The sequence below is a fragment of the Thalassophryne amazonica genome, chromosome 12 (genome assembly GCF_902500255.1).
Source record: "Thalassophryne amazonica chromosome 12, fThaAma1.1, whole genome shotgun sequence".
NCBI classification, from domain to species: domain Eukaryota; kingdom Metazoa; phylum Chordata; class Actinopteri; order Batrachoidiformes; family Batrachoididae; genus Thalassophryne; species Thalassophryne amazonica.
In genome coordinates, this window is record NC_047114.1 from 94,854,543 (window position 1) to 94,866,613 (window position 12,071).

A 12,071-nucleotide genomic window follows, 5' to 3' on the forward strand; every position below is an offset into this window, starting at 1 on the left:
TTCCTTGAAGTTCCCTTTAGAGGGTTTTCTGTGTGCATGCAGCATGTGTGTGTGGGCGCTCGTGATGCATGTGGCATATATGAGCACACGGGTTGCTGAGGATGTTGTTGACCGAGTCAGCAGGACGTACTTTGCCCTGCACTTCTCCACCGCCTCATCGGCAATCTGTTTCAGGTTGATCAGCTTTTCTCCTCTGTAAACACCATCTGTGAAATATAAAAGGGTGGAGAGGAAGCAAATAAAAAAAAAAGACCCAGAGGAAGAGAGGTAGAAAGGGTATGTGGCACCGCTGATGATGAGTCAAATCAACAGGCAGGATTTACACGTATTCACACACTGATTCATCGCTGGTGTCACATTGACCGATCCATAAAGTAACCACATCACATCCTGGTGCTTTTGTGTTTGCATGCTTCCTTAACTGGGCAGAAAAAATGTTTTAAACTCAATGCAGTTGGGGGCCCTATCTTGACATGCAAAAACATTGGCGCTAATACATTTGGGGCATGAGTGTGCACACACTGCTGTTTAAATGGCAGGTGCTGGGTACAAATAGGTTGGATTTCTTTAATGTGCTCATTGAATCATCTAAATGTAATCAAAATATGTTATTGGAGAAATCTGAAATTGAAACCATTGTTCCGACTTGTGCTGCACCGACCTGCCATCACGAGCACGCTGCTTTGAGCATCCATAATCCTCTCACTCAGAGACTCGGAGGAGAAGCCTGCAAACTGAACACACAAAGACAGAAACTGTGTGAGGAAGGAAAGGAACACATTCAGGTGCACGTGTGTTTTCAACCTGGTGGTGATGGTTGTGCTCTTTATGTACTCGACAGCACTGGGCTAGGCTCATATCTAGGCTCAAACACCTTCTGGTGATGGATGATATCAATGCATCAGTCTGCGCCTGACCACACCTCATTTTTAGACCAGCACACCAACAGGAGTGTAAGTGATATGATGATCTAGAGGACAAGAGCACCTGGGTAAAAATGATAACTGCCTGTATTATGAGGAGCGACTGAGAGGTTCTGAGCCTGACCCAGAAAAGTAGGGTGTGTTTCTCCATCTTTTGCAATGTGAGAAACCAGCATTTCTCGAGAATGTATGAAGTTTTGACTCATAGGTTGCAATGTTGAGAAATGTTGTTTTCTCAGAATACAAAAGATGAAGAACCACGCCCTACTTTTCTGGGTCAGGCTCAGAACATCTCAGTCACCCCTCTATATATCCTTTTCGGGCTCTGGGGCCCTTTGGTGTCGGTGGTTGGACCTCCTGAGCATGAACACTTACCACAACAGAGGTGAACAGCTCCAATCCTGGCAAGGCCAGCATGGTGGAAACCAGCTCTGGTATCATCGGAAGGTAGACAGACACCCTGGTCCCCCTTTTTCACACCTTAATGACGAACACATGAACTGTTTACCATACCTGTTCACAGCTGCCTAAGACTCTAAAGGTATAATGTTAGAATCAAGCATCTGAGTGTTTGATTCCACCCTGCTCCATCTCATTCACCTAATACTCCATCTCATGCCTACTGACTTTCATTCCCCCTTCTTCCAGCAGCATAGCATCACCTCTCCAAGCTAGTCTCATCTTGTGTTATTAAACACTTTTTATCTTGTCCTTTAACTATGAAATACACGCTTCAGGCAAAAAATAAATAAGAGAGAAAAACATTGCCAGATACTATAACCACATTTAAGTTGAGTTTCAGTTTCTGCATAAGTACCAAATTTTATTTGTTCAATATTCATCTATTTAAGCGTACATGTGAAATTCAGGCTAGTTATTACCAGAGTGGAGCATGTTACTTACATTTATTCAGCCCTGTTATTGACAAAAAATACTGATGCCGAGCCAGGTCATAAATATTTGGACAGTGATTTTGCTTCAGTGCACCACTACAATGGAAATTAAATTAAAATCTTTAATTTTCAACTTTAATTATATTTCTCTATCTCTCTCCACTCAATTGTAAGTGACAAAAAAAAAAAATCATTCTCACCGAGTTTTTTCAGGACATTAGCACAGCGGCACACCTGGTTGTACAGCTGGTTGTAGGTGATTGTCACATGGTGGTCGGGGGAGTTTCCCTCCCTGAAGAGACAGCATAACATTTATTTTTTTTGCTTTCAGTTTTTGATCTATCTAGCAGAAACAGAAAACTCTCAGAGAATCTTCTGTTTTTCCATCAACATATGGTGTTGATATCACTTTTCTACGTGACATGAAGCTTGACCTGTGAGTGTGCATGAGAAATGAAATGTTTTCTGTCATCGAGTTTGTACAATAATGTAAATGTATAATATGGAATTTTGGTGTTAGTCAAAGTAGGGTTTAAAATAATTTAGTCATGAAGAAGCTTTCACTGAATTGATTATGTAGAAGGACAAGTAATTGAGCACACGTCCATAAATAATCCATAAAGGCCTTTCGTTCCTCCTCCTGCCTCGTGGCTCCATCCTCAGCATCCTTCTCCCATTATACCCTCTGTCGCTCCTCTGCTCACTTCTTTGTCTCCAAACTGTCCCACCTGTGCTATTCCTCTGATTTGTTCATTCATAACCCTGTCCATCCCCAACACTCACAAGGAAAACTGCAGCATTTTCAGCTCTGCCTCCTGTCTTGTAATTAAAATCGTCTACCTTCACCACCTCTGCTCCTTGCAACCTCAGTATTCCACCATGCACCCTCTCATTCATACGTACTCCACCTTGACCCTACTGACTTTCATTCCCTTTCTCTCCAAGGCCTATCTGCACCTCTCTAAGCCAGTCTCAACCTGTTTCCTTCTATCACTGCAAATGACAATGTCATCTACAAACATCCAAAAGAAAAACTCATGTGGGAGATAAGACTGATATTTCTGTCCCACACAGTTTTTCTTTTGGATGTTTGTAGATGACAGCAGTCAATTTGCTCTGTGTCAGCCTGATCCCATCAGATCTCAAAGCTAAGCAGTGCGGGGTCTGGTTAGTACATGGATGGGAGACCTTGTTGGAACACCAGCACCTGTGTGTGGAGGGGCATCTGGTGTAAAACTTGTGCCAAATACTGATGCGGATCTGGCTGTATCCACTGTGGTGACCCTGATCAACAACGGGAGCAGCCGAATGGACAAAATCAACAACATGTTTGTAGACGACACTGCCATCTACAAACATCCAAAAGAAAAACGCATGTGGGACAGAAATATCAAAGCCCTACAACAGTCTGATGGCAGTATTATCGACAGTCTGCACCTGGTACAGACATTGGGGGCGGGGGGTGGAGCTGTTTCAGGAGGATGAGGAAGAAGGCTCTAGCTCACATAATTTAACGCTTTATGTGCAGAAATCTTTCCTTGCCAGAAAACCTCTCACTTCTGAGTTTGCCACCAATGCACCATTTGCTGGTGTACTGTCTCTTGAGGACAATGACAGCTGAAATTCTGATTGATTTATTTCATGCTATGCCCACAGTACACCTATGACTAATTCTGTGACAACCCTTTTGCACCTTGTGCCTTTCTTTGTGCTAAGATTACGCACCATGTAAGCAGCACAGTGGAGTTGGTCATGCTCCACATACACTTGCGCAATGGATGTTCTCCTGTGTGTCGAAGACTATCAAAATCCTAGACCTGAAAATGGTCAGATTTTTTTTTTAGAGACCCATTACTGTCATCTCCTAAAACACAAACTGTCACTCTCATGATATCAGCATTTGTTATCTAGTAACCCCAGTAACTGCAAATTCAAGCCACAACTACCAGAAGCAGAAACAAGTGTTGTCACATTAACGATGTACGCACACACACAACCACACACACACACACACACCACACACACACACACAACACACACACCACACACACACACACACACACACACCATGTGGCAGTTCTGCTATTTGGCCAAGGTGTGACCTGAAACCATTACTGATAACATGGACGTGGACACACACAGCTGAGATACAGGGCACACGTGTAGGTGACGACGACGTATCTTTGAACACGCCTTACTGCTGAGCTGGCAGTACAGCAGAGTCTCGTTTGCTCCATTTCTTCATTCAGACAGAGCAAATACCTGTCACAGTATGGAGTTTAAAAAAAAGGGTGACGAAGCAGTAGAGACACTCGCCCTTCACCTCATGGGCCGGCTCACCACTGCAGCCTCCGCCACACCCGGGTGCTCCGTCAGCGCCGCCTCCACCTCCGCCGTGCTCATCAGGTGGCCTAGAACACGCACACGTGCATGTCAGTTTTAGTAGCAGCAGGTGATATTATACTGTCAGATGTTTCTGTGTTCCTACCTGACACATTCAGCATGTCGTCTATTCTCCCCGTGATCCAGTAATATCCGTCTTTGTCCCGTTTACAGCCTGAGAAAAAGCAAATCAAGTTGTGTTAAGTGACAAAAACATTTTTTATGCAATTTCAATGTATTTATTTATTTAAATTTATTTTCATTTTATAGCACCAAATCACAACAAAGCTGCCTCAAGGTGCTTCACCCAAGTAAGATCTAACCTTACCAACCCCCAGAGCAAGAACACAGGCGACAGTAGTAAGGAACAACTCCCTCTGATGATTTGAGGAAGAAACCTCAAGTAGACCAGACTCAGAGAGGCGACCCTCTGCTTTTCTTCAGCGTGAGGTTTGAGACATCTAGTTTAGTCAGAGAAACTCGGGTCAAGGTTCGAATACAGTATGCACTAAATTTGGAGGAGGTCCGTTTGAAAAGAACAGTCATTGTGGCAATGACTCGGTGGCAAGGAAGATTGTGTGGGGATAGAAGCTCTACATCCTGGGTCATTCTAGAGACACCTGTGCGTGGGTTTGTTTAATATGGGAATGTTGTAACACGCCGACAAACACACAGTCCGTGACAGATCCTCAGCCTGGATGGATGGCTGCTGGGAAATCCCAGATCTGCTGCAGCCTTCATCCACCATCATAGCCATCGGGTTATGAGCCATCACCGCCTCGCCCCGAGCCACTGTGAGGACATATGACTTTTGGTCATATGATGAAAACTAAGTCAGCACTAGTCCAATTTGGAATTAGTGTTCCAAATTGGACAAATTTGTCACCTGTTTTTTTAATTTAATCTTAGTCTTGTTTCAAAATGTCCTACTATTTTAGTCATATTGGGTCATTCACATACCATTTTTATTTAGTCATGTTTTAGTCGACTAAAAGTCTGTTCATTTTAAGTCTAGTTTTAGTCAAAAGAGAACTGACTGCATTTTAGTTTTATTTCAGTTGAGACATTTTAGTCTTTAGATTACTTCTGATTGCCATTTCAGTCAATATAGTGTTGTACACTCTGAAATAAATTACTTGACAAAATACACTGGTTGAATGATTGAAGGTTGTGGTGTTTTTCCCCTGATATTTTAAATCCGCAGAGTTTCCCATCAGATACAATTAGACATTCGGTTTTCTTGTCAGTCTCATGATATTTAAAATGGGACCAGATATTGAAGCTTTTCTTCCCTTCTGACAGTGAGGACAAGATATGTTTGCTCCATGTAATTTTGTGTTGCAGCCACAAGGTGGCAGGAGTAGTACAGGAACTACAGCAGCTGACTTAGCTGCAACAACTGGCCTGAATTAGGCTGGATAATGGTCTCTCTGTCCTACCCTGTGATTGGTTGATGAGATACTGACGTCAGCCTCACTTTGGTGTGGGGTGAGCGCTGCTCTCCTATTGGTCCTTTAGGAGTGGGATCCTAAATGGCGGCCAGTATCCAGCCTAATTCAGGGCGGTTGGGCTACGGCTGGCTGTGGAAGAGCCGCTGCGCACCATTCTGAATGCAAAACATTTTGGAAATATTTGAAGGCATAAGAACTTGCAGATGAAAATGAAGAGAGATTTTATTTCAGTTTTCATTTCATGCAAAACATTTTAGTCTCCTCCTTTTGTGTCAGCATTACGGCATGTTAATATCGTCTTTGTCATTATTTTAGAAAACTGACTCTCATCGTTGTCTTGTCTTGGTCATGAAAAAATGGCAATGGGAGGGGGCGGACTTTACCCAAGCCCCTCTGGTGGCCATTGTTGCTCGATGAAAACATTGGCGAACTCGATACAAATTCAAGTAATTTGGTCACTTTTCAAAGGGGTCAGACTCGTCAATAAAGTCAAGTTAATGTACAGTGGTTCATTTCAGGTCAGCTTGGTGTATAAATCTCACTGTTCCAGGCTGATAGAAGCAAGTTAGAGACAAAACCAAACCAGTTGATTTCAATAGACAAGCAATACAGCCTGAGCTTTTTTCAGCCTGTGGCCAGTCGTGGAAGTATGAATTCTCGCCTTCAGATTCGCCACTTTGCCGGAAGTGACGTGTCTATAGATGAATATATTTTGTCCTGTTTGTCTGATGAAATAAACACAACTTGGAATGTCTCAAAAAAGAAATGAACCACTGGTGTACTGAGTGATATCAAATGGGTCGACCGAGGAATATAACAACAGCTGATGAGAAACATTTAGACAGACGTGAAGAAAAACTCCAATATGTAAAATGCAACCTTGGAGAAGGTTTAAATCTCAGTAACTCTCAGAGTTCTGGTAAGGTCGCAACCAAACTGAAGTATCCACTGGCCCAGCATACAGAGGACCACCGTGCCAAATTACAGTCAGATCCATTTCAGATTAACTTCAGAAACCTCTGTGGTACAAACATAAAAATATGGATGCAAAATTCGACAGCTACATTTTACATAGGATGCTTTTTGTTTTTTAAATCTCACCATCACCGGTCACATAGAAGCCTGGGAACTTCTTGAAGTAGGTGTTCTCAAAGCACTGGTGGTTTCTGTACACAGTACGCATTATTCCAGGCCAGGGCCTCCTGAACACCTGAAACACAGAAAATACAATAGTACTGTTACTACAACCAATATTATGCCTATAATATTACTACATATGAATCTAGACCAGATGCATGATTTGTTTCAAATAAAAATCCTGTTTATGTATTAATTTAGAGTTAGTGACAAAAATTGCCATAAATGCTTGATTTTTGCAGTGTTTGTGGAAGTGATACCAGTCGGAATAATTATTTTTTCCACTTACTTCTCATATAAAAATGGCTGCTATTTGTAAATGGTTAATATGATATTTTTACTTAACCCCCTGAATTGAAGCAGAAAGTCGACACAACAACCAAATGTTGACTGTTTCAGACAATAACAATATAGTGACTCCACTGTGGAAGTGTACAGAGGCCAAAATGTCAGTCATAATGTCCAAATACTTATGGACCTGACTGGTTTGTGCTCAGTTACTAAAGTTGGGTCACTCAGGTCAACTCACCAGATAACCCTCGGCCTCTGCTTCTAGCTGTTCTCCGTGCATTGAGGATGGCGGGTTCCACCCCGAAGAATGGCAAAGTCTGGAATCAGAGACGAGGACTGATGAGAGTCTTTCATGAAACATCTGCTTCTTCATGATCATAAACTGCTTCTGAGGAGCCTCAGACATGAAGCATCTCCTGCACATGTTTTTCATATTCTCAGCTGCGTGTCCAAGAAACATACAAGCTACAGAAAAGCCACACAGAGACTTCAGAGTGAGAGCTGAAGGAGATGGTGTCACTTACAGTGGAGCCTGGTTTCAGAGGCGTAGCAGCGGGTAGAGGAGTTAAGACGTGCCCACCCTGCAGAAGATTAAGGTTAACTGTTTTTAGAGGGAATATGAATTCTATTCTTGTCTCAGGTCTGAAGTTAATTGGACATTAAGGCCAACGCTATAAACAAGAAGAAGAGAAGAAGTAATGCTATAGAGGTCCTGAGGCCCATCGGTGCCGGGGCTTATCCCTGAATTCCGTAACATGGAGAGCACGAGCGTCTATGACTCCCCTGGATGGAATGCTAGTCCACAGCAGGTTAAGTCCCCAGCCAAGGTTGGTACCCACTTATAGTTGCCCTTCTGAGGCTCATTGGTGCCGGTGCCTATCCTTGGATTCCAAAGCTTGAAACACAGACTCTACACATACCTCTAGAGGAGACACCAGTCCATTGCAGGTTATGTCCCCAGCAAAGGCTGGGACCAGTTTTCAGCTGGGTAGTAAGCTGAATGAGGTCCTGAGGCCCATCAGTGTTGGGGCTTTCCCTGAATTCTGCAGCATGGAGTTGATGAGACTCTACCTTCCCCTGGATGGAATACTGGTCCATTGCAGGTTATGTCCCCAGTTAAGGTTGGTAGCCACTTACAGCTGTGGTCCTGAGGCCCATTGTGTCAGTGCTTATCCCTGAATGGACTGAAATAGATCAGATTCTACAGCTCCACCTGGAGGAGACACCAGCCCACTGCAGGTTACTGACCCCAGCCAAAGGCGGTACCCATTTACAGCTCAGTGGACTGGGAGCATGTAGATGGAGTGTCTTGTCCAAGGGCAAAGGCAGGTAGTGTAAGTGGGAACCAAACCCACATTACTGGTAGTCCAGCACTTATCCCTTTGAGTTACCTGCTATACTCAACAGCAAACAAGACTCTTCAACTTCAAACAACTGTATTAATCCCACGAGGGGCAATGAAGTTAGAGCAGCACATAAAAACACAGTGACATGAACAAAATAATGAGCTGAAGTGTGTTTTTAGATTATGTTCATTGTGAAAGCTCAAAGCAAAGTCTGGAATTGGAATTAGCATTTTAATTGTAACAATTATGCATCATTCCATAGGTGGGAATGGATCAGTTAGGACCTCGGGTGGCACATGGCTCCAGGTCCTCCTCCAACAGATGACTGAGAGTGCACCATAGACTTGCACAAGTCCCGCCATCCTCACCCACATCAAGCGCCGCACCCTATAGTTGCAATTAATTATTTGGAGACAGATGTGCATCTAATATGTCCATGTTGTCAATTCCAAGAGTAATCCAGACTGAGTCAACAGTGAAAGAAGTTTGCAGGATTATTATGGCACTAATGCCAGCAGGAACAATGTCACATGCAATATGCAAGACTCCAGTTGGCTAAATGGCCAACATTGTTGTATGAAGGAAAGCAGAAGAATGAAAATAATCCAGGCAGAAATGTTAATCTGTTTTAGGAGAGACTAGTCTGTGTTGTTTCAGTCCACCCAGCTGTTTGTGGACACCGGCCTTGGCTGGGGAAGTAACCTGAGATGGGCTGGTGTTATAGACCCTCATCGGCTTCACTCTACAGTATCCGGGGATAAATATTGGCACCAATGGACAGCACGGCCTATATAGTACTTTTACTAAGGGGAGGGGCCACAGCCTACTTTACTGGAATTTCCTGTTATTGACCTAAAAGTCGGATTTATCCTTGAACCAAACCGCAGTTGAGTTGGATCTGTACTGAGACCACGTTTCTTGGTTCGACCACTGTCCAAGGTACATCTGACACCACTCAAAACGAACGGGGGAAGTGTGAAAGTATCTGTGTTGTCGTCCAACATTAGTCAGAAACCTACCGTGAAAGTATCTGTGTTGTCGTCCAACATTAGTCAGAAACCTACCGTCTCTGTCTGCCAGAACGTGTCGACCACGGGACATTTGCCCTTTCCGATCACCTCGTGGTACCAGTGCCACGCCTCTGGGTTGATGGGCTCACCCACACTTCCCAGAATCTTCAAGCTAGAGAGGTCATACCTGATAAAAAACAAAAAAACATGGAGCACTTTGCACTTATCACTTTAATACAGTACTTTTGCCCCTCACCACCCATCATAAAACTCTTTTGGTTCCTCCACCTGTAGGCTGCTTATTATCTATCAATGATTGTTACTTTGAATTGTAAATATTTGTATGTGTATTTTGTTTTAATTGTTTTTCTGTCATGATTAATTTACTTTGGTATGTTGTGTGTTCTTAGTCTGTTTCTATGTTACTGGGACTACGGATGGAAATTAGCATCTTGCTATAATCCGGGACAGGGTTTATTCCTAACGTGCAGTTGTACTCCTTTTGTGCAGTTTGTAAATTGAAAATGTGCAGTTGCAAATCCAAATTTGTACAATTGTAAATATTACATTTTTACAGATTTATTTTTCACATTTTGTTTAATTTTCCAAATTTCCATGAGGAAAAGAGTTGATAATGTTACTACTGAACCACAACAGAAGTCACTGATCACTCAGCAACAATGTATTTTTATTTTCATTAAATTTATAATGTAATCAAACATAATTATTATTTATTAATAACTTAGATAATATTACTTCTACTATTCATACTATACATTGTAAACCATGCAATTGTTACTTATTACTTAAACAATTAGGATTATCAACCATTATTGCTTCTGACATTATAAACCTCAATGAGCAAAAGAAGCAAAAACTGTCATAATCTAGGGCGGCCCAGGGGTCATACCAGAAGTACAAGATCATAAACCTCAAGTTACAACAACACAACCTAAAGTACGTAAAGTTAACTTAAGTATGGCTAGCATTGTAATATTAAACCAATGTTCAAGTAAGTGCAACTCATTGGCTGTCTTATGTGTCTTTGGTAAGAGTCATAACATCAATCTTAGGCTTTCTGCAGTGTAAAAATCCTTAGAATAAACCCTGATCCAGGATATTTACATGTAACTGTTGTGTGGGCTGCTGAGAGGAGGTACTGCCTGGCCCACCACCACCAGATGGCCGCCCTGCTTGGAGTGGGGGGCTCCAAGCCGAGAGGGCGTCGGAAGCCGCTGGAAGTGACAGCTGTCACCTATCAACCCAGCTGTCACCCATCACCACCACTACAAAGGCCGGACTGCAACTCCACCGCCTCGCCGAGAAATCAACTACCAATCAGGTAATTTTCTCTGCTGACTTAAACTTTGAGTTATTAGTCTGATCTCTTTTTGCAGCCGTTCTCCCTGTGGTGTGCCTTATCTGCGGAGTTGGCGTTTGGTGTGGACCTGCGACGGCTTCGCCTCACACCCCACTCAGATAAGTGGTTAACTCAGGAGCTGCACGAGTGTGTGATTGGAGGTGGAGGTTCTCCCTCCTTTACTGAATACAGACTGTGGGATTACTGAGGGTGCGACCTCACACTCATCTGGACTGTCTCTGTTCTCTGCCAGCAGTACCGGGTCTGACTGCTGAAGACACGGCCACCTGGGGCGCAGGGCTTGGCGGCTCCGGTTGTTCTTCAGCTCCGTTGGCAGTGGAAGCTGTGTGGATCCGGCTTTTCTCTCGCCAGGCGTCTTCTATCGTCGAGCCTGCCCACACGTCACCTGATGTATGATTGACAGTCACTATATTGTTATTGTCTGTAACATCGTTGTGTGATTCACAACATTAAATTACCTTTTGGCTATTCCATTGTCCGTTCATTAACGCCCCCTGTTGTGGGTCCGTGTCACGACACTTTCACAACAGGATTTCTTGGCCAGCGTCATGGATCCCGAGGGGCGTCAACCATCGCTTGAACAGCCAATGGAAGAGCGGAGGTGCACAGGCGCCAGCAGGAGGCGTGTTGGGTGAGCTGCAGCACATCTTAAACACGCCTTACCGCTCGGTGGATTTATTAATTACCGAGCAGAGCAGTGTTCTCAATCGTAGGATGGAGGCTCTCACCGCCCAGGTGAACGCGTGCTCAGGGCGCTGCTGCAGCACCTCCTCCTGCTGACCGAATGCCAGAAACAGACATTCCTCTGGTCGTTCAACGAACCCCCCCACCTCCCCTGAAGCATACATAGTCTCTGGAGCCGTACGGAGGCTGTGTGGAGATGTGCGCGGACTTCTTGATGCAGTGCTCGCTCGTCTTTTCACAGCGTCCGTCATGTACGCAGCAGACGCCAGCCGGGTGGCTTAATGTGATCAATTTGCTTTGAGGAGATGCACGTTGCCTGGGCTACGGGCGCTTTGGGAGCAGAATTCACGGCTCCTAACGGTTTATACTGAGTTTGTGAGGGAGTTCCGACAGGTGTTCGACCACCCTCATAGAGGCGAGACCGCTTCAGTGATGCTGCTAGTCGATACGGCAGGGGCGTAGGGGGCGCAGCGAAGTATGCAGTGGACTTCCGCATCACGGCAGCGCGAGCCGGCTGGAATGCTGTTGCGCTCCGCGCCGCCTTGTAACGGACTGTCTCTGGTCCTTAAGGAG

At 44.2% G+C, this 12,071-nt stretch overlaps 1 protein-coding gene across 1 annotated transcript in view; it reads right to left on the reverse strand.

Annotated features, from left to right (window-relative positions):
• Positions 1–12,071, reverse strand: part of acss2l (acyl-CoA synthetase short chain family member 2 like) — a gene marked incomplete at its 5' end in the record, with an annotated part of 44,707 nt that overhangs the window by 18,129 nt on the left and 14,507 nt on the right. Inside the window, 2 exon segments of the mRNA XM_034182629.1 lie at positions 7,602–7,658; positions 9,488–9,620. Of these exon segments, the coding sequence (XP_034038520.1) occupies positions 7,602–7,658; positions 9,488–9,620 (190 nt within the window).